Here is a 24,001-nt window from a genome sequence, read left to right on the forward strand (position 1 = left end):
GTGACGTGCGCGCCCTGGGCTCCCCATTGGCGGATTCAATAGTCGCGGCGGGCTACTTGAACGGTGGCAGCGGAGCGGGCTGGCGGAGCCGCCGGCAGCGCGAGTCCCCTCTGCCTCCAGGGAGCGGCCGCGGAGCCGGGTGCCCGCCGAGCCCCCCTTCGTGCACGCGGCTGCCGCGCCCCGGGGACGATGCAGACGGGCGCCGCGGAGCAGGAGAACCAGGAGAATGTGCCCCCCGGCGGCAAAGCGCGGCTGCCCGCCGCTCCCCCCGGGGGCCGCCCGGTGCTGGCGCTGCTGCGGGGCAACCAGCGCCGCCCGGCCCAGCCGCAGGCAAGGCGGGGTGGTGCCGCGGGGCGGGGCGGGGCAGCTCCGGGGCTCGGCTGACGGCCGTGCCCGCGTCTTTGGGGGGGGTTGCACCGGGGCTCTGCCCCCTGCGGGGCCGGGGCTCCTGTTTCGGGGTCCCCCCCGCTGGGAACAGCAGCCCGGCGCCCGCCATCTTAGGCCCGCGCTTCCCTGCGCGGCGCCCCGCGGAGCCGCGAGCTGTCAGCAGCCGGGCGGGGGGGGGGCAGCCTAGAGAGCGATGCACCCGCGTTGCCGGGAGCTGCGCGGCCCCTGCAAGGCTACGGCCCCCCCCCCCCCCGCGGAGCGCGGGCCTCCCCTCCGCGCGCGCGCTGGCGGCTCCTCGCTGGCAGGCAGGCGGCTTGCTCAGGCCCGACCTGACCGGCTCTGAGCAGCGCCGCGGGGCCTCTGTCGACAGCCCTAAATCGCGATACAAACCGCGGGGCGTTGGGCTGCGCTGGAAACGCGGCGCGATTTGTGCTGCTCTGCTGTTACTTGGGGCTCCCCAGCCTTGCTGGAAGGAAGGGGAGGGCTCCCGGGAAACGCTAATGGCCAACTCTTGTCCTAGACTGCTGTTGCTCAAGCACCCTGGAGTATTACTGATGAAAACTGTGGCAAGGTTCCAGCTGGGAAAGCAGGTAGCAAACAGCCTGCTTTTACCATCCATGTGGATGAGCCTGATGGAGAGCGTAAAAAGAAGCAAGCGGTTCCTAAAAAGGCAGTATCCCATGAAGAAGTCCTAGGCTTAGCTACAGCTGTAACATCACTAGGAGACAGAAAACCCTTGGCACCCATAGAAAATCCAATGGATCTTAGTTTTGGTAAGTATTTACAGAAAATGGTGTAATAAGATAGATTCTGTCTTCGAAATTGGCATGCTCAATTCAGTACTGGATTCTTGTGCAGTTGGGTCCTTCCTGATCCAGCACCCTAAGACCTGACTAGTCCCAAACCAGGGAATTTGCTGGACCAGAGAAGGTTCCCTGCCACAGCCCTGAGCTACTGATTCTGCCAGCTCCGGGAAGGGCCCTTACTACCTCCAGCCTTGGCTGGACTGCCAGTTGGGTTACTGGCCCTGCTGCTGTTGCCGCCCTGGCAAGAAGACTACCTGCTGGGCCCAGGAGCCTGTACTGCTGTAGGCTTCCACAGGCTCCAGTCCCATGCTACCGTGGGCTGCTGGAGGTTGGCTCTGGCCCTGCTGAGGCTGCTAAGGGCTTGGGCTCAAGTCCCAGTTCCATGGCAACATGCAGGCTCTGGCCCCACTTCTGCAGGCTGCCCAGGGTTCCAGCCCCACTGCTACTAGCTGTAGTCCAGTGGGCTGCTGAAGGCTTGGGCACCTGCCCCACAGCAGTCTACGGGCTCTGACATTGCTACTGCCCTGCCACAGGATGTTGCTAGCCTGGTCCTGAGCTGCTGGGGGCTGCCCTGACCTTGTCCCAGTGCTGTGGGCTGCACCCTTTGCCCCATCCAGCTGCTTCAGCCCAGCCCTTCCTAAATTGCCCTCCTGCTACTGGGATTCTCTGATCCAGGAATATACATGGTCCATTGCTGGACCAGAGAATTCCCATTTGGGGAGGTGAAGCTTGTACTGGCTTCCTCCATACAAGACTAATTTAACTGGGTACTATATAAATGTACAGAAGCTTCAGGGGGTAGCTGAGTTAGTCTATACAGGGAGGGGGGGAAACCAAGAAATAATCTGGTAGCATTTTATAGAATAACCAAACATGTAGATGGTGGTATGAGCTTTCGTGGGCACAGCCCACTTCTTCAGATGACTGGAGTTCTGTGCCCACGAAAGCTCATGATACCATCTACATGTCTGGTTAGCCTATAAAGTGCTACCAGCTCATTTCTTGAGGTGTGTTTTTATATATATATATATATATATATATATATATATATATATATATATATATAAAAAAATAAATGTAGTTAGGACTGAAAGTTACAAGTCTTCTTCAAACACAAGAACAACGAACTTTTCATAGACTACTGATAATAATGGTGGCTCTGGCTCAGGGAGGGGGCAATAAAACAATGGCCGTTTGCCATGGTTAGCCTATGGTGGGCTGCTGCCATATTTACCTGTGCCTCCACAGGTACTGGCGCCTGCCGCTCTCGTTGGCTGCAGATCACTGTTCCTGGCCAATAGAGCTGTGGAGGCGCAGGTAAATGTAACAGCGAGAGTCCACCAGGGTTTGCCTTTGGGGGACTGGATCTGGCTGACAGGCTGGTATCTGCCTGCATTAGCTGTCTCCATTAGACATGGAGACAAGAACTGGGGACTGCAAAATTAATCTGAAAGTAAGGGCATCTAAATGTTTGAATTCATTGGGATGGCCCTCTACTACAAAGGGATGTGCAGGTGTGAGGGGGTTCGCGTAAAGGAAAGTACAGTTGGAACCTCTAAAATCCAGGACTCTCTGATCTGGCAGTGATGGACCATGGATTTTGTTGGATTAGAGCCCTGGCTGGCAGTGAGGAGTACATCCCCAGCAGGGCTGGCATGGTGGGAAGCACAGCCCTGGCCAGGGCTGGTGGCAAGGAGCATAACTGCACTGAGGCTGGTGATGTGGGGAATGCAGCACCACCGGGGGCTGGTGTGATGGGAAACATGGCCTTGGTTGAGGCTGGTGTGAGAGGAGTGGGTGGGGGGTAGGTGATGCAGCCCCAGTCATGGCTGGTGGCAGGGGAGCACAGCCCCAGTCAGGGCTGGAGTCTGTGGGGCCAGCAGCTTGGGCTGGTGCTGGGGGGGGAGTGCAGCCCTGGCTGGAGTTGGAGGCAGCTGGTGGCCCTTGTGTATGGCTGGTATGGTGGGGGATGCAGCCCCAGTAAGGGCAGGCATGGCTGGGGGCAGGGAGCTCAGCTCGACCTGGGAGTAGAGCCTACAGCCTGCTGAGGAAGTTCAACCTATATGGGGAACAAATAGCTGCTGCTGTGTAGCATTCTTGCTCTCTATTGTAGTGATGCAGTGTGCCTGCACAGGTACCTCACAATGTGCCATGTATTTTTTTTTTTAAATTGACTGAATCCAACAGGACTAATACTTCATTCTATACTGTATTTCCTTACTTACAATGGTGTCTGAAAGGTCTAATCCAGTTGCCAAAAGGCATGCATAATGAATTCCTTCATTCCCTCTGTCCAGTACTAGATGGATCTAGAATGGGTAAACTTGAATAAGCTTGTATGATAGCCTGCTGGTTTCCTGATTCTAAAGTAATGACAGAGAGGTATTGGCTGCAGTTTGTGCCTTCCCAAGAAGCATTTATATTAGTAGTCTAGTTCTGTAGCTCTGGCAACTAGTTGATCCCCATTGTAAATAAAACAAAACATCTACCTCTGTCAGACCAACCTCTAAACTCACTGGTCACAGGCTTTGGTTTACTCCAAATCAGCCTTTATTTTAAGGCAGTCACAAGGTGACTTTTCTCCTTGTGAGGCCAGAGAAAAAACTCTTTGCACTTGATGTTGGCAATTGAGCCATCATCCTTCTGAAACAGTTGATAGGGGCTTCCTAAAGAACAAATGCATAGTTCCCAGTAACTGGAATGAAGTATTCATACAAAACAAAACCTCAGGTTGCAGTTGTATGTATTATCATGGAACTCACACAGCCTTGGTGGCTGTTTAGTTTCTTATGCATTTAAGACAGTCTAATAATTATGTGGGCTGACAACTCCATATGAAATGAAATTCATGTGGTTACTATTTTGCACTTAGATTCTCCAAGTATTATGGATATATCAGTAATCCAAGAAATGGAAGAAAAATTAAATGTTAACCAGGTACCAGACTACATTGACGACATCTATACATACCTTAGGGAAATGGAGGTAAGAGGCCATAAATACACCCTTAGAACTACAGGCTTACTTCACAGGTCCTTCATGAAGGAATTTGTGGACCAGTGGAGGGCAATTCTAGTCCCTCTACTGCTGGCCTCCCAGCCTGGCACTTCGGGGGGGGAGGCCCCACCAGACATCCACTGGGGCTCTTTGGTCCAGGAACATCCGTAGTCCACTAGACCAGTGTCCTGGTTTAGAGATGCTCAACTTGTACGAGTGTCCAATCTAATTTCTGCACAGCATGTAGTAGTTCTTATGTGGTGTTAAACAAGTGCAGTGATCGAACCTATAAATTGCGACTTCTAAGGAAGACAGACAATAGATTACTGCATGACACTTGACAGTGGAGTCATCTCCTCAGGAAACTGCTGAATTCTTTAATTTATATTAAAACTGGCTGGATAATGCACAGAGGATGAGAACAAACCTGTACTGGTCAGAGGATGGCCCTGGTGACCTCAAGATATCTAATGTTTAAAGACTTGACTTGTAGTATGTGCATTTAACACACTCCTAGATCCTTACTGTAGCTGTGGCTTTTTTTTGTCAGAACAGCCATACTGGTCATACCAAAGGTCCATGTAGCTCTACATTAGGGATGTAAAATCCCATTTAATTCGGTATGGGCAAAGGGCCCTACATGGGCCCAATCTGGCCTGTCAAGCTACCCTGCTATTCCCCCCTCCCCAGGACAATTGGGGCTGGAGGCAGGGGAGCAAGCCAGATCTCCTTGGCCCCACAAGAATGTGTGGTGGCTAGAGACACATGCTGTCTGTTTTAAAACAGCCAGGTTTCTCTAGTTGCCATGTGTCTTTTTTGGGGGGGGGGGGGGGGCTTTGTGCTCCCTGCCCCTAGGCTGCTTGGGACAGGGAGTGGGTGAAGTCTCGCATCCTGTCCCTGCCCTCCCAGGGGCGTGCAATGGCTAGAGAGAGATGGCTGTTTTAAAACTGCTGGTGTTTCTCTAGCTGTTGAAGTCTCCTTGCCCCCAGAAGAGCACTCATGTGCTCCCCTGCCCCCAGGCCCTGATTGGCCTGTGGGCAGGGAGAGTGTGCAAGGTCTCCTGCTAGTGCTTAGAGGAACTGCCAGCTGGCTTAAAACAGCTGGGTTTCTCTCTAGAGGGAGGGGGGAATACTTCTCGTGCTGCCCTATCCCAGGCCAATTGGGGTGGGGAGGGAGCACAAGACATTTCCTGGCCCTTCCCCCTTAAAAATTATTGCCCACCCCTGGATTAAAGGGAAGGGTGAGCAGGGGGGGTCACTACAGGCCAGCTGGCTGGAGCTGCCCCTCACAGGTGGGAAACTGCTCCAGCCCTTACCCATTAGCTTTTCACATCCCTGCCCAGTATTCTGTCTTCCAACAGTGGCTAATGCCACATGCTTCCAAAAGAATGAACAAAACAGGTAATCTCTTGATTATCCAGCTCCTGACAATCAGACTAGGGAACAGCCTCTTCTCTGCAAGATTCAAATGCTAAGTGTACATAGGAGATTCAATCTCAACTGTCTTAACAGGTGAAATGCAAGCCTAAAGTGGGCTACATGAAGAAGCAGCCTGATATAACAAACAATATGCGAGCTATTCTTGTGGATTGGCTGGTGGAAGTTGGAGAAGAATATAGATTACAGAATGAAACTCTGCACTTAGCTGTAAACTACATTGATAGATTTCTTTCTGCAATGTCTGTGCTGAGAGGAAAGCTTCAGCTTGTGGGGACTGCAGCTATGTTGCTAGCATCGTAAGTTATACTGGCATCCATTGCTTTTCAACTTACAGAAATTCATATTTCCTGTAGGTGTCCAGAGGGAAGATCCTGGGGCTGTGTCTACTTCCTCAGCTGCAGAAAAAAGCTGGGAGATGGTGGTACAACTTGGGTTCCCTGCCCTCTGTTAAAAGAAGCAATCACTAAGGCCCAGGGGTTGTATATAGCTCCTCAACTTTCCTGAATAAGCTCCTGGCATTCAGGGCTTCCCCCCAGCATTGGAGAACTTGCACTGGTACTCCAGTCCCCACTGCTCACCTTGTAGCTTCTGTGCTCCTGACCTCCTGCTAGGTTCTGGTGTGTGAGGGGTATGTGGGGGAGTGTCTTTCTCAAAAGCTTTCAAAAAGTCTGTCTAAAGATACATATGCCCAAGAAAAATTTGAGATTCCTGACACTATTGTAACTAGGAGTTCTTATTTGGTATTCCAGTCACATTACTATCAATAGTGTATTGGGAAGAAGCAACTTAAAGCTCTCCAAATAACATTTTAAAGCCATACCAAGCAACTTAATGAAGTAACCAGCAGATTTTTTAGGAAAGTATGGTGCTCTGCAATATCCAACTGCAGTCAGATTTAGCTAATGTGATTCTCGTAAAGACTGAGACTGGACTTGGCTTTTAACCTGTATCTACAAGTTTACTGTCTCTCTTCAAACTGCAGGAAGTTTGAAGAAATCTATCCTCCAGAAGTAGCAGAGTTTGTTTACATCACAGATGATACCTACACCAAGAAACAAGTCTTAAGGATGGAGCACTTAGTTTTGAAAGTCTTGGCATTTGACTTGGCAGCTCCAACAATAAACCAGTTCCTCACGCAGTACTTTCTACACCAGCAGACCAATGTTAGAGTGGAGAGCTTATCAATGGTAAGTGTGGATGTGGCATTAATAGATCTTTCTTACTGACTATCAGGCATAGTAGTTGAGGAGCTTGTAGGCTTCCTGTCATTCCTCACAGGTTCAGAACAGCAGTGTTGCTTCCTTACCAGGTTTCTAGAGGTTGCAGCTGGCGCTCTGCTCTAGTGGGAGCCTGCAGCACTCCAGTGTTTTGCAGTGAGAACTGGCCAAAAGATGGCTTCTCCCAACTGTCAGATGTTTGTTCTAATACTTATTCAATGGATGAAATAGAGTAAATGGAAATGTCAAGCTTACTATATGATCTCAGGAAGACTTGTGATAGTGTATAGGCAGTCCCCGGGTTACGTACAAGATAGGGACTGTAGGTTTGTTCTTAAGTTGAATCTGTATGAAGTCGGAACTGGTACATATTGTAGGGGAAACTCTAGCCAAACATTTCTCCAGAGCAGAGTTTTATTCTCCCACACCTCACTTCCCTCAGTCCTTTTTCTCAGCAGACACCTCAGCTTGAGAATAAGCCACTCCGCATCTCCCTGGTCTGCTGGGGGGGGCGCTAGCTTCGCGTCTCCCTGGTCTGCTGGGGAGAAGCAGCTAGTGCGGGGTTGCCTCACTCCGTTTGTAAGTAAGGATCCGATGTAAGTCGGATCCGTGTAACCCGGGGACTGCCTGTACTTCAAACATGTGGTGGTCGCTACAGGACTGGCTCCCTTGGGCTCATTTTAAACCAATCACACCAAGCCTGTGTGAGATGGGATGAAAAGGGGCTGGGAATTCCATTGACTACTTCAGGGGTGGCCAACCTGTTACAGACGAAGAGCCAAAATAGTGGTGGATATGATGCAAAGAGCTGACGGGGGCAGATGCTGAGATGCTGCCCTTTTAAGAGCAGAGCAGGCATTGCCCGTTTAACAGGCAATTTTGAAGGATGCATGGGATGCTGTGGCTCTTTCACAGAGTTGCCCCTTGAAGAGCCGTGGGTGCGGGAGCTTCAATTTTTTTTCTTTGAAGAGCTGTGTGCAGCTCACAAACCGTGAGTTGACTTGATTAGTTTGATTGACTAGTTGATAAGGGGGTTCACAATTTTTAAATATAAGTGTAAGAACCTCCAGGCTTTTGCTACACTTGAAAAGGCAGAGATGCAGTGTCTGGGATCAGGCACGAGCTGGGACTGCTCAGTCCTGGCTTGCACCAGGTCGCTTGCCCACCTCTACCTCCCCTGTCTGTTACTCCCCTATGGAGACAATGCTGTGGTGGAACCATCTTTTAAGCTGGCCCCCTCCACCCCTACCACATCACTGGCTCCTACTACCCCCATCTTGCTGCCTCTGTTACAGTGACTCGACTAGACACTTACTTCCCTAGTCTTTAGTCATCGCTGTTTTGATATAAAATTAATAGTCCTGCACAGATACAAATCTACACTGGTCAAGCTCAAATCAGTCATCCCATCAGCTAGCTGGATTTTTACATTCATCCACATCTGCACAGCAAGCCGGGGGGGGAGGGGGGGGGAAGGGGAGGAAAAGGGAGGGAGCACACATGGCTGAGAGGGACAGGGATTTGCAGGGAAGAGGCAGTATAAGAGGGGTGTGTATGTGGGGGGGGAGGGGGGAAGGGAATAGATTTGCATCATATGATGCTGCTGCCAGGGGCTTGTGAGTAGTGGCACCTGCCAACAGAAGCATCCATCATATCACAGTGGGGCAGAAGAGCACAGAGTTTGGATTGGAGCAGGTCCAAGGTGCTGCCCTGGCAGCATCAGCTCCAGCCCCACAGAGCTGGATTCTTCTCTTCCTCCTTGGAGTGGAGCAGCTTGCTGCTTTGCTGGATCCATGTATGCATGGAAATCAGTTGCCTTCCCCATGCATGTTCTCAGCAGAACAGCACTGTGAGGCTGGCATCATGTGTCCCAGGACTGGGGTTCCAGAACATAAGAGATCACCAGGTTGGGGGGGTGAGGGCAGCTAGAAAGGGTTGCCAGCAGTGTTGGGGGGAGGCTGCCTTGAGTTGGGTGGGAAGAAGAGCCCTGTGCAGAGATTTGTTCTGCTATCCATGAGTGGTCCCTGGATATCTGCAGATAGGCTGGACTCTACCCAACTCTCCACTGGCATCCAGACAGCAGCTATACAGTCCAAAATATTTTGAAACACATGGACATGGTTCAATACTTTGATTTTAAAAAGTGTAGGCATCAGAGGCTGTTTACTTTGACTATTAAGAGCTATATTTTATATTTCTGCAAAAACTAGTTGCATGTATATCAATCCAAGAATGGCTGACTCCATAAATCCTAACAGGTTACTGAAAGCTAGCTTCCAAGTGTTGAGAAGAGTACATTTAAACTAGTAAGGAAGATGCCAGGACTATAACCATTTTGTATTGGTGACTGCCAAGCTATTAGAAGCTACACCTTTCTTTACAGTATCTGGGAGAGCTGAGTCTAATTGATGCTGACCCATACCTGAAATACTTGCCATCACTTATTGCCGCTGCAGCATTTCAACTAGCAAGATATACAATTACCGGACAAAACTGGGTAGGTAGAACAAGTACCTTTAGAAAAGTCTCCATGAACTGTAAGTAAAGCAAATAGCACACGATCAACCCCGTATAGCTAGCAATACGTCATCTTATATAAAACAGTATGGAATGTTGCATAGTCTTTCTTCAATTTATCCTTGGTTCAGAAAACTCAAATGGCTTTCCCAGTAATGATCCTGGAAAAGGTAGAGGCAAAAGGGAGGAAGAGGATACTGGATATACCATTAGATGGTGTGTTTAAATTTTTTTTCTAAAAAGGTACTTATAAAGCAGTCACTATTAGGAACTTGCTGGTTTTGCAATCTAATCAAAGGATGGGTTTAGTAACCAACTGCCATGTTTTAGAGCTTACAGCAGTTAAGGTAGTGATGAATAGGATGTTTGTGTACTTGCTAAAGAGCAGGTGAAAGTATACACTGGAAGATTACATAAGCTAGCTAAAGATTCTTTAGCAGTTTCAGCTAGATTAGGTTTTATAAAACCTAAGAGGATTTAAAAACACAAATGGCTATAGGTTCTTTAGTCCAGTACCCTTGAGACCTAGCTGGTGCCAAACCAGAGAATTTGCTGAATCACAGATGAATATTATCTAGCAGCATTACCAACACTTGAGTTGCTTACTGGGCTCTTAGAAGATATTTAGGGGTAAATTAGAGCTGAACACCAAGCTAGGACTGGTGGCTATAACAAGTTTTATGTACAGTTGGAAACTTGGCCTACACCCATGATAAGTAGACAGATGACTAAGTAAAATTGTGCCAGACCATGAATGTTGCTGGATCAGAGTGCCAGACTAGAGAGGTTGAACCTGTACTTGGAGAAAAATCATGTGCTCTGCTAGTACCCTTTCTACTTGCAGGTGGAGACATGGAATACCCAATCTAGAATAGCATTAAGTGTAGCTGTTTGTCTTGCATATTCAAAGCATGGGAATACTGCTTCAAAGTAACTTATTAGTAGGCCATTTTCTCCATGTGACCAAGTTGTCTTCCCTTTCCTCAGCCTGAATCACTGTCCAAATTGACAGGATACACCCTTGAAAGCCTTAAACCTTGTCTCATGGACCTCCACAAGACCTACCTCAGAGCAGCACAACACTCACAACAGTCTATAAGAGAGAAATATAAAAGTACAAAGTAAGTACTCAATTGCATTTACCCACTACATACTAAGGATGTTAAATGTGGCTAATTGAATTTCCATCTAGTCAATAGGCACTTCTGCATTCCTCCTTTGAAATGTACAAGAGTCCCTGGTGGAAGTCCTGCTGACTTCAGGCTGCCCAAGGTATGCCTGCTTTGAAATGCAGGGACTCTTGTGCATTTCAAAGCCATGGAGCCCAGGGTCAGCTGGGGATTCCCTGAGTTCTGCATGGCACTTCCCTGGAGGTGGCATTTTAAAGGGGCAGCTACCTTGGAGCCCGGGGCCAGCTGGAGATCCACCAGCTGACTCTGGGCTCCAGGGCTGCCCTTTAGAATGCTGCCTTGGCATGATTCGAAAGGGGCAGCGGCTGCCTTGAAATACTCCTCCCCCCCCCCCCCCCATCAACTAGTCAAAAGACTATTTGATGCGCAAATGCACATTGGATAGTCAACTAGTCTTTAACATCCCTACTAAATACTCTAGCATTAAGCTAAGCAGCCTAGCAAGAGTAGGCAGCTGTGGATTTTCCATGCACTCAATCCTGGAAGCAGCAGCATCTTTTTATTTTTTTAAGAGGTGAGGGAGGAGGCACTGTCTGATCAGAGCTAATACAACAGATGTGGTGTCTTGACTTACAAATCAAGACATTCTCAATCCAGAAACTGAGCCCGACTGCAGGAATTGCTATTGAACTTCACCAAGCTTGCTATAAAGAGGGACCATTATGTCAGTCTTGGCCTAAACCCACTGAAGTCTTTAAAAAATCCTTACTACAAGATTAGTTTTTAAACATTTAACATGTTCTATCCTGTCAGACAACTGCTAGCTTGCTAACTATTATTAATGTTGTGATCCATCTTCATATTGTAATGTGACTACATCTGACATCCTTGTCTCCCTCAGGTACCATGGAGTATCACTCATTGATCCACCAGAGACACTAAATTTATCATAACAATCAAGAGACTTAAAGAAACGTGTATTATATTTGCAAGCAAATGATGTACAGTTTTAACTCTGGTCAATGTTTTAGATTTCTTACAATCATTTCAGAATCCCACCATGTGTGGTGTAACTTGAAATTATGAAGTTTGTTAGTTTTATATGGTTTTAATATAAATCTTTTTGTACATGCAATCTTGTTCTAAATTTAGCTGGAGCTCGTTTTTATAAAGCAATTCTTGTCAAGTCTAGAATTAACCATGAAGGTAAGCTGTTAATGTTTGTTTCAAAACTGTCAGATTAAGGAGCAGTGCGTTCAAGTTGGGACTCTTAACATTGGAGTAATAAAGACAAGGATGTAGCTCTACTTGTGCTGAACCAGTTATGAAGTTGACACCTGATAGTAGCACCTTGTGTTGACAGTTAATTTCAGCTGAATGTAGATCAAATCTTTGGCTTTAATGGTCATACTGCTAGAACTAATATATAAACCCCTTGGAAGACATTTCACTTTCAGTATGGGAAAATGTATAGGTGACTTGCTTCAAAAGCAGGCTCTTAAATCTAGTGGTCAAACTATCATAAGCAGTCTTCCAAGTGGCAATCAGCTAGAACTAAAACTACTTAAGTATCTTTTTCTGTGTAGCAACAGAAAATAGCCACAAGTTGGAAGCCACTTCTAGTCTACATGCACAATTGATGCTAATACAGGTTCATGCAGTGGTCTATAATTTGGCTTTTTGTGACAGTCTCCCTCTAGTTAAACCTCCATTTACTACAGCTGTGCCTCTACCTCCATCCTGCGAGGAAAGCAAACAGCAGGGAACATGACCAATGGCATTATTCCTCTCTCCTTCCATTTGTTGAGAGAATAATATCCATCACGGCCTCCTGCATGTTATGATTAAGCTATGGTGATATTAAGTTCAGAACAGCCCCATTTGCAAGGGCTTGTATGCAGCTTGTAATGGAGCATTACCTTTTTAATTAACAATGGTAACTGAAATTTTAGTTGACTCAAACTGACCCTCTGCCTGTGAACTGTCAGCTTGTACTAACTTTGCTCAAGATGTACTGTGCTTAAAGTGTAAAGTGGGAACAGGACTGAAAAGGAAATCATCTGCAAGTTTGGCAAATAAACAACCATCCTGTACTGAAGTTGATGCCATTGGTCTGTCTTACCTTAATGTCAGCCTATCATAGTAGCTGATTAATCCTGCATTGTGGAGGAAAAAGCAGTCCCAGTTTGACTACTAGTCTGTTTCCAAACTTTGCACATCATCAGGAAATGTATCTTCCTGGTCAAGCTAGCTCACATGTCAAAGCAAATTCCTTTCTGAACCTAGCATTGTATCTTATTTACAGCTATAGTTTAACTCTGGCATCAAATCCACAACTAACAGCCTATTGGTCATTTTAACACACTGTTCACTTGCTCATTACTATTTTATTTAAACAGGGAATTAACTACTTTATACCAAGAAAAACTGTTCTCTTAAATTCTAAGCAGGCTTTTCATTAGGTACCTGCTCTAAGGCTTCCCTAAACCACCAGGTTAAGGGGGGAGCATGAAGAGTAGTATAGGTAAATAAGTACTAGGAGTGGAGGGAAAGCTTGGTGCTATGATTGGCACCAGGCTTGTCCATGCTTCTCTTGAATCTATGGAAAGGGGGGTTTTAACAGATTCAAACTATATCAGCTTGGAAAAGTCATTCTTTTCAGTGGTGGGAGTTGGTACATGCTATGATGTTCCAGCAGCATGCATCTTAATGACTATGATCACCAGTCTTCACTTTCATGTGCTGTTTTTGAAAAGCTCAAACATGCTTGCAGAGAGTGGGTCAGGGTTCTTGTGTGACTGAACTAATGCCTTGGTTTTCTTAACATTCTTCTGTAAGACATACTACCATTTTCACTCTTGGATTGAAAAATTATACCTCTTTAAAGAGGCTAGATTTTTATACAATATATGCATATATAGGTAAGCAGTCCCCCTCTAATTTTTTGCACATTAGGGGTAGAATAAATGTAGCCTTTAAAAAGACAAACATGAGTGCATGCTTCCTATTATACTGTTTTTAATGGCAACTGAACTGCTCTGTTCCCCTCCATTTCAGTGTTATTGTTGTGACAACTCTGCTTAGGTGAATAGATATTCTAATCCTCTTGTAAAACTTGATTTGGAGCCTGTGTGGTTGGAAAGCACAGCTTTGTTCACTGCATCTTTCTTCCCCCTTCTCCTTTAAAGCCCAATAATTTCCACATTTCCTGTCCCTTAATTAAGCTAGAATTCACAAAGCTGCACCAGTAAGCTAAACCTTTTCCTGAAGCACAAGCATATTGTACAAACAAGTGAGTTTTGCCCAGAACTAGAACCCCATTGCAGGTTTTTCCTTTTTAAAAAAATGGTTCATTGAGATATGGGGCGGGGAGGAGAGGAGAGAACTGCTTTTTACCTACGTTTTAAAGTTATTGGAGCAAAATTGAAGTCTCATTTTTGCTGTATTTCTATTCTTGTATGTATTTCCATGTCTATTTCACCCTCTTTTTATGCTATCTAGCAAAGCAGTTGAGATTAGTTTTGTCTTCTGTTACAGTACAGATCCTTTCCTATACTTCCTACTTTTGTCCTGGGTGTTATAGGATAGGTTTCTTCAGACGGTAGTATTTAATTTTTTACAAAACATGGTTAAACTGATAGTAGTTTAATAAAATATTAGCAAATACTATGGGCTGTCTTTTTTTTTTAGTTGTTTAAATCATGTTCTTAATGAACTAGACACTGCACTTTTAGCTCCAGCAGGCATATTCTTCCAGTAATTCTATTTATATAAACTAGGGGATAAAGCCTATGTGTAGATTTAATAGGAATCAAACTCTGCCACTCCAGACCCTTAATACTTAGAGTAGTTTCTCAAAGCTTTTTAACTTTAATTGATGGAATTAGTAGTACTTACAAATGTACTATAATTCAGTAATACATGCAACAATTCAAGTTTACTTTCATTGTTTTTCTACTTAAATGCTGACACTTCTAAATGTTTCATTTATTGAAATATACATTATATAAAATATACACAACCCCCTGAATTTCAGAAATGGGTGAAGGAAAAGCAAAATTGATCTACAAAAATACATTCAGTACCTTAATATACAGTATCTCATTTCAATATCTATACAATTGACAAACATGACAACTAACGTGTAGCTCTCTTCTTTTTTCTTTTTTTGTTAAATGCTTTCTTACTTGAGGAATTTTCCTGTTTGGCATTGGTGTGAGTTCTGTGAAGAAACAATATTTTAACCTAAAATGAGGCAGGTTAATAAATCACTGAGGGGCTAGACTTATGTTCCTTAACTACCATCCCACCTTACAGGTTTAAGATCTCAGCTCTATACATGACCAAGCTACCACAATGCTATCCTGTTTTAATTGTAACAGGGTTTAAAGAAACACCCATCCAAATTGAAAATAGCTTCAATGTCACAAGTTCACATTTAACAAAACTAGTCAGTCTTCTGAAAAGGTAGCCTACTATCAGATCCATGAAACTATTAAGGTAAAGAAGGGAATAAACCTAAAGTGTAAACAACACAGGCTCCTATTACATTAGTGGGTAGAGTTAGGAAATATGGACTATATCCTATTCACTAGGCAGAATCTAGTGCAGCACCCCTGTGCAGTAGAGTAGGTAGTTGTAATCCTCCTTTTTGCTACAGTGGGATAAGTCAGAGCACCCAAATATCCTCTAAATTTCACCAGTAGGGGCACTTCCATGGGCACTGCTTTGAAGTACCGATCAGCCCAAACCCTGGCTGCTTTCATTGTACCCTCTATGCACAAGGGGACAGGGAGATAGATTGGATCTGCTGATTCAGGGCAAATGTCTTTTTATTTGGTTTGTGCTAGAGTAATGGGGTTCTCGCTCATAAGGGCTCACATGCACTACCATAATACAAATAAATACACTGCCCAAAGACTCTCCAACATAATCCAGGACAAACTAGGGACTTAATTATCTGAGTACTTGTATTAGGACAGTGGTTCCCAAACTTTTCAGGATCATGCCCCCGTTTTGATTTTTGAAAAACCCTCATGCACCCCCCCCCACCAACAGCAAATCTTGTGGGGGGGGGGAGGGGGAGAAGCTAATCGGGGCAGCAAAACATAATGGGGCTGGGCTGCCTTGCACCCCCCTCCTGGAATTTCTTCACACACCCCAGTTTGGGAACCGATGTACTAGGAGGAATGTATTCTTGACAAGCGTAGGCACAAGGAAATATACTACACTTGAGGACATTCCTTGTCTCAATAACACTATGCAGTTTTAAAGATTTCTTCCCCTTTAAACTACACCTTTGTAATTACCGTGTTTTCTTTGATGTCTTCTCTGGTTCCAGAATGACAACTCCCTCCTCTTCACTGTCAGAGAGTACAATTGGATCATCTTACAAACAAGAGAAAACTGTTATATTACCAAAGCATTATATTACACTCTCAGAAATCTGTATGAAATATTACCATATGCCTAGAGAAGTTTTAAAAGCAGGGTGACATTTTTGTAACTAGTGTGCAGCTCACTGCAATCACCCTTTGAGTATAATAATTTTAAAACTGATACTTTACTTAGGTATTCTAAACAGAACACACTTATAGTGTGGCAAAGTTTGATTTAGGATCCTGCCGCCTCTGCCACATTTCTAAATACAGTAAAAGTCCATTGGTCCAGCATCCAATGCTCTGTCACTCCTGATGGTCCGGCACCATCAGGAACCCGGAAGTGCTCCAGCTGCCAAACAATTGGAGCTGCTCTGCACCCAGCTTCCCCAATTCAGCCGCTGCTGAAACTGACCAGCATCAGCCACTGATCAGTTTCAGTAGCGACTGACTTGGGGACTCCTGGGGCAGAGCAGCTGGGGTGCTGCCGAGTTGGCTCCTCAGCACTGCGGGACCAACACGGCAGCACCCTAGCTGCTCGGCCCCAGGTGTCCTTGATTTCAGCCGCTGCTGAAACTGACCAGCAGCAGCTGAATCAGGGATGCCTGGGGCAGAGCCAGACTATGGGAAGGAGGGTCTGAGGTGGCATCCCTCCCCCCACCCCAGACCCCTCATAGCCCCCCCCCCCTTCCAATAGTCCGGCATATCTGATAAACCGGCACCCCTTGGGTCCTAAAGGTGCTGGATTATTGGAAGTTTACTGTAGTAACTATAGGACAGAGCACCAAGAATGTTTTCATTGGTTTGTTTAGTATTTTGCTTTGATTAGACCTTGACATAATGGAAACAGGCACAAAATAAAGTGCAGGTCTTTTCCCTAAAACTACCTTTCTTTGTTACCCACTGATCCGAAGTATGGCATTTCCCTTTCCTCTGCAATGCCACTCCCTCCTGCTGTCAAGTCGTTCTGAGGCTGGATATTTAGTTCGGCAGATTTAAGGCATAATGCTGATGTTTTCCCTTTCTTACTGCCAAAGAGCTAAGATACTCTCAAAAACCAGAATAAATACATGCAAAGTATTTTCAGTAACATTCCATTTAAAGCAAATACTAACCCTTCTTAGTTTCACTCACGACATTTATCTCTTCCACTTCCATTTTCTGATCTTCTGAGGCAGTAACATCATCACTGTTACTTTCTTCTTCCTCCTCCCTCTCAGATTCTTCAAGATCGCCCCAGGAATTCTCTATCCCCTCTCCAATTTGGGCTGTCCCAGGCAGCCGCAGTATTGGTTCGGCAAAACTGAGCTAGTTAAGTAAAATCCAGGAATTACCAGAATTCTTATTTGTATTCTCACTGTACAGCATGTTGGAAGAGAAATTATTTGGCAAATTTAAATACCAGATTATTTATGTATATTGGTGAGTTCCAAGGGCTGAACTGAGCATGTGATATAGGAAATTCATTTGAGCTAAATGGCAACTCTGGTCTTGTGAATGGCTGAACAAAGTAAAAATGCCTAATCTATGCATAATGAATGAGAACTGATCACCTTCATAGCCCAAATTGCCATGAAGAGGCTAGCTGGGTTCCTCTTTTGCTGCCTGTGCTGCGAAAGTAATATCCCCTCGAAGGGGATCACATTGATGCTGAGTGATACCCTTCTTCTGTATCTGTGAAATAGAAATTAACTTCACATGAAGTTGCACTTGAAAGATTCAGAGGCATTAGGGGAGTAATGGAAAAAGGAGATAATTTACACTCTGCTAATCAACATGCTTTTCTATGAATTCTTCTATCCAGATACATAATTTTATAAATAAAACAAAATCCAGATCATCATAACGTAGCATAAAAGCCAGAAAACTCAAGAGGTACTTGTGATTCAAAAACTTTAACAGTGAAATACCACTGTCTGCTCACAGTAGAAAAGATACACATCTAAAGGAGGATCAGCCTTGGTGATGATTTCTTCAGCTTGCTCTTCCACATCATCAGTATCAACAGGAGCTCTTTCCATTTTAAAGGCTGAAATCTTTTGATTTGGTATAGACTCTGCAAAGCCAAACTTTCCACCTTCTTTCCTATATATTAAACACAAAATTATATTTCAAGCCATTTCATATTTTAAAAATCAAATTAAAGAGTAGCTATATAAAGAGATGTGATTTACAACTACACTAAAAAAATAGGTTAGCTGATTAAACTGTGAAATGGAACAATTACAGCAAATTTGTTTCTGAACAGAGATGGTATTGAACTGAGAAGGCCCAAGTTTCCCTTAGTTATCCAAAAATAGCATTTTTCTGAATGTCACTGTTTTGTTTATGACATATTTAGATAATTAAGCTTTTATTTTTCCAGTTTTATTCTCTCCTCTCAAGGTTCTCTCTCCCCCAAGGTAGTTATTTTGAATCCCACACAGAATACTATTGGTTTGAGGCTGTCAATACAATCATCTCTTTCCAGAAAATAGAACTATTAGTTGAGTCTAATCAAACTATGGGTTGGATCTCCCTGGTCCAGTACCCTCAGGACCTGAAGGTATTTTGCTGGACCAGGGGAGGTCATTTCTGCGCCCCGCCCCGCCGCCCAATGCCTGACTGTACTCCTGGCCTGGCCTCCTGGCAGGCTTCCCACATGTAACCAGCCTTGCTGCCCTCCCAGGGCAGCCCACAATCCTGCTGCTGGGGCTCCTGGCCCCACCAGCCCTGCCGCAGCAGCACCAGCCCAGCCAGCCTGCAGTCCCACTGCCAAGATGCCTACCCGCTCCCTTTTTCCCTCTGCAGCAGATTGCTGCTCAGCCATTGGGGTTCTCAACCCAGCCAGCTCTACCAGAGCAGCACTGTGGTCCTGCCACCAGGGTTCCTGGCCCCACCACAGCAGACTGCTGGCATTCTGGCCACCCTGCCACCAGCTCAGCCAGACTTCCACAGCAGGGCTCCCAGCTGCTAGCCTCCGTGCAGCTACCCTAGCTGGGTTCCCAGTCTCCACAGTGTTCTTGCCTCTGGTCCTCCACCATGTCTCTCTAGTCCAGCAACATCCATGGTCCACCAGACCAGGGAGTTATAGTTGAGAGAGGTTAAACCTGTATTAGTTCACCATTTACTGAAAATCAATTAGCTGTACAGCTTCTCCTTCACTGACCCCCTCAAAGCAGGAAAAACAGTACATGAATAACCTAACCCCACAAAAGGTTAGTATTAACTTCCAACATGTTGCATTTTAACAACCTCACCTAACTTTCCGGTCATTCTCCAAGGCCTTTTGAATTAGTTCTGTGATCTCTGCTACTTTAACACCAGTTATTTTACTGCATCTCAGAACCTGTTTGTAGTGAACAACAGTTTATTATCATGCAATTAAAATAAATGTAACTTTGTACTTAAAGTGAAAACATGTACTATTTTTTGTAGTGCTAGATACTAATGCCCATTGAATGATGTCTCAATCAGAAAGTTCAAATAGAAGGTTCCTCACAAACCTTTATAGCTTACAACTTGTTTGATAGAGGAAACAGAATGCTTTATGTTTAGTTAGTATTGTGTTTAACTTGAGTGCAGTCTGTCAGTATAGTATATATTGTATATGCTGGTCTATATTCAAACTATCCAATTTATTAGTAGTTACAAATGAAGCTATGTATCATCTTAAGAATGCAAAAGATTTCCAATATTATTAGCCATAAGAAAAAAAAAGTTTACAGGGTTAAACATTTCAAGACTAATTGCAACACAAATACCAACTGACAAGTATTGGAGCCTGGCACCTTTAATTTATTTGTTATAGTAAAAAAATAAAGCTCATTTTTAGAAAATCTTTTAAAAATATCACTTAGAGACGCTAATGGATTGTTCTGTCAACTACTGTAAACTCCATTCAAGAAGTACAGAGTATGACAGTAAATATTTGGAGATACAGACCATCCCTCCAAAGTACTTTAATGTTTATGTTTCATATCCAGTTGCCAATGGAATTAGAGATACCTTTGCTTTACCACACCAAAATACTAAGTGCTTCAATATAAATATTACAATATATTAAGAAGTTTGTATCAGAGAAAGCAATTAGTCAAAAAACTGCCATTTACCTGCTCTTTTAACAGCATAATCCCGCCACTGGACTGGATAGTACAAATCTCACGATGTTTATTCATGGCAATGACTAGGAGGCCATCCATTACACGTTCTTCTCGTTCACTGGGGTCAACCAACAAATAGGTCCTGAAATGATCATTGAACAGGACACAGTAAATTAAGGCTAACCTGCTTGCCCGAAACTTTAAGAGCAGAAGACAAATTACACTGAAACAAGTTTCTCAGTTTTGAGGATGAGTATACCCATGGAGACTAGTTTCAGAAGTGTGCATTTTGTTGGCACTGCTATTTATGGAAACTTTACATATTTATTCCAATTCTGCAGAAACTGGTAGATGATCTGAAGTCAGTACCATAATAGAAACTTACCCTTGCTGGAAGAATGCAAAACTGACACAGATAGGCATGTGATGGATGCTCAAAGGGACAGGATCACGTTCTTCAGGGGTATACTAAAAATATAATCATGGTGGCAATTTGTTACTTATTTAATTCCATATACTGTATAAGTTTAAAAGGTAGTACTAAAGAAATTAGGCATTCTAAAAAGATAGAGTAAAAAAAAGCTTAGTCCTAAAAATTCATCAAAACTTGATTCTTGCTCTTTTTAAAATGTTTTCCAAAATATTACCTATGTAGGTAACTATACTGCATCCACCATAGAGCCAATGGAGCGTTTCCAGTTTGATTGAGAAATACAAAAGAGTGCTATAAAATTGTCTTCCTTATTTAATGTTTAAATAGTTATGATCTCTCAAACTGAAAACCAAGAACTGTTTTAAGTAGCTCTTCCCCTAAGATTTAATTTGTCTTTATTGACAAAGATCCATTTTATATACAGAAGCTATCATGAATGATGTTTTAACTTCAACAATACCACTGCTTTCCTTTTATCCTACTCACCAACGTTACTTCCTCTCCTTGCACAGATACATCTGGTCTACGGAAGTGACATAAAGCCACTATTGCTGCTATACTTGCAGCATCAATAATGTTTCCATCGTGATTCAACAAATGCAGGTCCACACGAATTTGCCACACCTAAGTTATAAAAAATAGGTGACACTTCATGAAACTGTTGTATGACTGGTAACTTGTATTGATTTTCCAACACCTTTTCAAAATAACTTTTTACTATTCATGTTGAATGGAAGTATAAATTTATTTCTTGATCATCAAAAAATTAGGATAAAACATATCTGAAGAGAAATAGTATCTACTTTCAATACTGATTGCGATAAATTAAAATTGAAATATGATTTCATGCAAGTAATTAGCTTTAGCATGTATATAGTACCTGTTAGAGAAAATAGGTGACCCAGGAGCGGATGGGTTAAAGGGACCTTTGTATTGCTTACGCATGTTTACTTTGGACCCCCAACAAAATGTTCCAAGTGGCAATGATTTGGCACCAGTTACACTCATTTATCTATTTTGGTATGTTAATTCTCACATTTATTACTACTTTTTATAAACTCTTATTTAGCAAAGTTAACTTCCATACAATGAATATTAATAAGCAGGTGATGAATACAATTATGCCCACCTCTGTTTGTTGTTTACTGGTTTTTAATTAAATTAGCATTACATACTGTCTTAATTAGCAGCTTACAGGGAGGGGGGAAGTGCTCTGACCCTTCAAGTATTTTTACAGAGCAAGTGTAAAGACAAAACAAAGAAAACGGTATTCAGTGCAACTATCTCCCTAGGTTTCAAGGACAAAAGGGAAAAAAATATACACAAAAAGCCAAAATGCCTGCTCTGGCTAGAACCCCTATCACTATTGTATCTACCCCCCCACACCCCGATCCCTATTCATTTTTACATATCCCAACAGTCCCACTGACTTTTAATCTACTATGTACAATCTTTAAAGTTAGACACATATCTATGTTTGCACAGCTGAAACCATAGTCTTTTAAAATAAAATCAGAATTTTTGGTCCTCAAAGACAGATTGACCGCTACATGCAATATATTAGTCCTCTAGTATTAAAGATCTTTTGATTTTATTAGTGTTTTTCACACCTTTACACCAGCAACAACACAGAGAGATTCAGTGTCTATACATTTTGAGTTTCTGAGGCATCTTTCTAATAGTCGATTCAGTTTCACCAAAAGCTCAGATTGCCTAGAAAAACAAACAAGAGATTGGTTACATATCAGTTGTGAGTTATAATAATCCTGATAAATATGACACTGAATAGCTTTCCTTATGCCATCCTTGTCTGTTGTCACTATGGAAAGGGCACATACCTGCCAGGCTCAAAAGATGGTGAAGCCATTGGAGAGAGCTCAAGATTGAAGAAAAGTATACCCTCTGTAGCTCGATTTAGCTTTGGAGAAACAAGTTCACATGAAACTTGTCCAAGGACTCTGCAAAAGAACCCCGCCCCCCACACAAACCCTTTAGTATAGATAACAAAATACTTTAGTATAGATAACAAAAATAATATTTAATTAAATTTAATATTGAAACAACTTGCACCTGAATTTTACTGCATGGCTCCAATTTATTACTGCTTATGTAAGCCTTGGCCATACAGCTAAAATGCTAGTCTCTAATAGGGAACAAGCAAGAGCTAGATGTGAAGAGCACACACTGGACACTCAAATTCCTCGGCTTTATTATCAATTCTACTGCTGTGTGAGTGCCAACAATTTACTTGTGTCCAGTGTAAGCTGTGTGCTTGTGTGGCTTGCTCAGGAGAGATTTAAAGGCCTTCTGGCTGATTGGAAGAATGCCTACAACTAGTTTTTTCCTCCTACCGGTGGTGCTCATTCAAACATGCCTCAGTGTGCATAACATAATTTATTCCACACATGGATGGGAAAAGATTAAGGGAAACATCGCTTATGATTACTTCAGCTCCTCCAGTCTATACCATAGAGCTACCACCTACTTCGCACAGGTGCTGCAAATTTGCTTAATTCGAGATGTCGGGCCGGAGGGATTAATGAGTTGCTACTAGCCAAGGTCAGGTCTACATGCACGTGACTGGCTCATCTGCCGCTTCCGACGCGGTAGCTTCGGACACCACCAGGGAGACCGATCTCAATTTGTTCTCCTCTCCCCCCCCCCCCCCCCCCATTCATCGCTGTCGCCTCCCCCAGGCTGTGGCGGCCCCGCACCGCGTGCGCGAGCGTCATGGGAGCCCTGCGCCGGGCGCACGGGGCGGGGTTTCCCCGCGGTACCTGGTCCTGCCCAGCTCCACGACACAGCAGCCGTAGTCGGCGCCGAAGGAGACGCGCACGTTCCTGTAGTCGTAGCTCTGCCGCCCGTCCAAGCGCTGCGGAGCCGAGAGCAGAGTCACCAGCTGCGCGGGGCGGGCGCAGCATCGGGCCCCGAGCGCCCATGGGAGGGAAGGGGGGGGGGGCTTGGCCGGTGGCGGCGCCGCCGCCGAGTGGGGGGGGGGATTTCGCTCTCGTACCTTCCTCTCCTCGATGGCGCGCAGCAGGAAGCGCCGCTCGCAGTTGGACAGCGGCGTCTCCTTCATGCTGGCGAGGCTTGGCGGTCTCCGGGCCCGCTTCTCCGCGCGCGCGCCTCCCGCACGTCATCAAGAGGCGACGGGACAGGCGGACAGCCGTGCGCAGGCGCGGAAAGGAGGGGGCGAGGCTCGGCATTAGGAGAGCGTCATCGCTCCTTTCGCTAGCCGTGGTGACGTCACCGCCGCCCGGGCGCATCTGGGGCCACAGCGCCGGTATTCTACGTCAGCGGCCGGAGGCTGAGTCTGCTGAGTCTCCACAGTCTGCACAGCTGGGGGGAGGGGCGTCTGTGACGTGGGACGCGCGGACAAATGTGTCCGGCCCAGCCAGGTGCGCCCGCGAACATTCCACCTTCACCCCGCCGGCCGGTCTCGCAACACGCTGCCCCGTTGTGTAGGCAGGGGGATGCTGCCTAGCAGCATCGCCGCTGCTTCCTGCCACAGTGGCAGGCTCGGGGTAGCTGTGCAATCTGTACCTAAACAATACTCACTGTCAGAATATGGTCTGAAGAAGCGGGTCTGCCCCACGACGCTCATCCCCTAATAAA

General features: G+C 45.0%; 2 protein-coding genes across 2 annotated transcripts; one reads left to right on the forward strand and one right to left on the reverse strand.

Moving 5' to 3' along the window:
- Positions 1–41: 41 nt before the first annotated feature.
- Positions 42–12,596, forward strand: CCNA2 (cyclin A2). Its single transcript, XM_075929826.2, has 8 exons — positions 42–330; positions 908–1,160; positions 4,066–4,178; positions 5,702–5,925; positions 6,612–6,816; positions 9,230–9,343; positions 10,351–10,484; positions 11,395–12,596. The coding sequence occupies exons 1-8, from the start codon at positions 190–192 to the stop codon at positions 11,444–11,446; spliced, it is 1,236 nt and encodes a 411-aa protein (XP_075785941.2). The 5' UTR covers positions 42–189; the 3' UTR covers positions 11,447–12,596.
- Positions 12,597–14,456: 1,860 nt separating this feature from the next.
- On the reverse strand, positions 14,457–23,559 carry EXOSC9 (exosome component 9). The gene is made up of 12 exons (XM_075929825.2): positions 23,400–23,559; positions 23,164–23,258; positions 22,225–22,344; positions 21,997–22,099; positions 20,873–21,010; positions 20,339–20,421; positions 19,963–20,095; positions 19,111–19,199; positions 17,810–17,956; positions 16,987–17,174; positions 15,803–15,881; positions 14,457–14,715 (listed from the first exon to the last, which is right to left on the reverse strand). Exons 1-12 carry the CDS (start codon positions 23,463–23,465, stop codon positions 14,631–14,633), a joined length of 1,326 nt encoding a protein of 441 aa, XP_075785940.1. The 5' UTR covers positions 23,466–23,559; the 3' UTR covers positions 14,457–14,630.
- Positions 23,560–24,001: the final 442 nt, after the last annotated feature.

The sequence above is a fragment of the Pelodiscus sinensis genome, chromosome 4 (assembly GCF_052426305.1).
Source record: "Pelodiscus sinensis isolate ZL-2025 chromosome 4, ASM5242630v1, whole genome shotgun sequence".
Lineage (NCBI taxonomy): Eukaryota > Metazoa > Chordata > Testudines > Trionychidae > Pelodiscus > Pelodiscus sinensis.

What these genes read in the sequence shown, in the direction of transcription:
- CCNA2 (XM_075929826.2), top strand. Translation starts at nt 190, where the DNA reads ATGCAGACGGGCGCCGCGGAGCAGGAGAACCAGGAGAATGTGCCCCCC. An exon ending in CATACCTTAGGGAAATGGAG is followed by an intron (nt 4,179 to 5,701) that starts GTAAGAGGCCAT and finishes CTGTCTTAACAG; the next exon opens with GTGAAATGCAAGCCTAAAGT. An exon ending in GAGAAATATAAAAGTACAAA is followed by an intron (nt 10,485 to 11,394) that starts GTAAGTACTCAA and finishes TGTCTCCCTCAG; the next exon opens with GTACCATGGAGTATCACTCA.
- EXOSC9 (XM_075929825.2), bottom strand. Translation starts at nt 23,465, where the DNA reads ATGAAGGAGACGCCGCTGTCCAACTGCGAGCGGCGCTTCCTGCTGCGC. An exon ending in TTATGCTGTTAAAAGAGCAG is followed by an intron (nt 19,200 to 19,962) that starts GTAAATGGCAGT and finishes CACTACAAACAG; the next exon opens with GTTCTGAGATGCAGTAAAAT. An exon ending in GCTGATCCTCCTTTAGATGT is followed by an intron (nt 17,175 to 17,809) that starts GTATCTTTTCTA and finishes TAACTAGCTCAG; the next exon opens with TTTTGCCGAACCAATACTGC.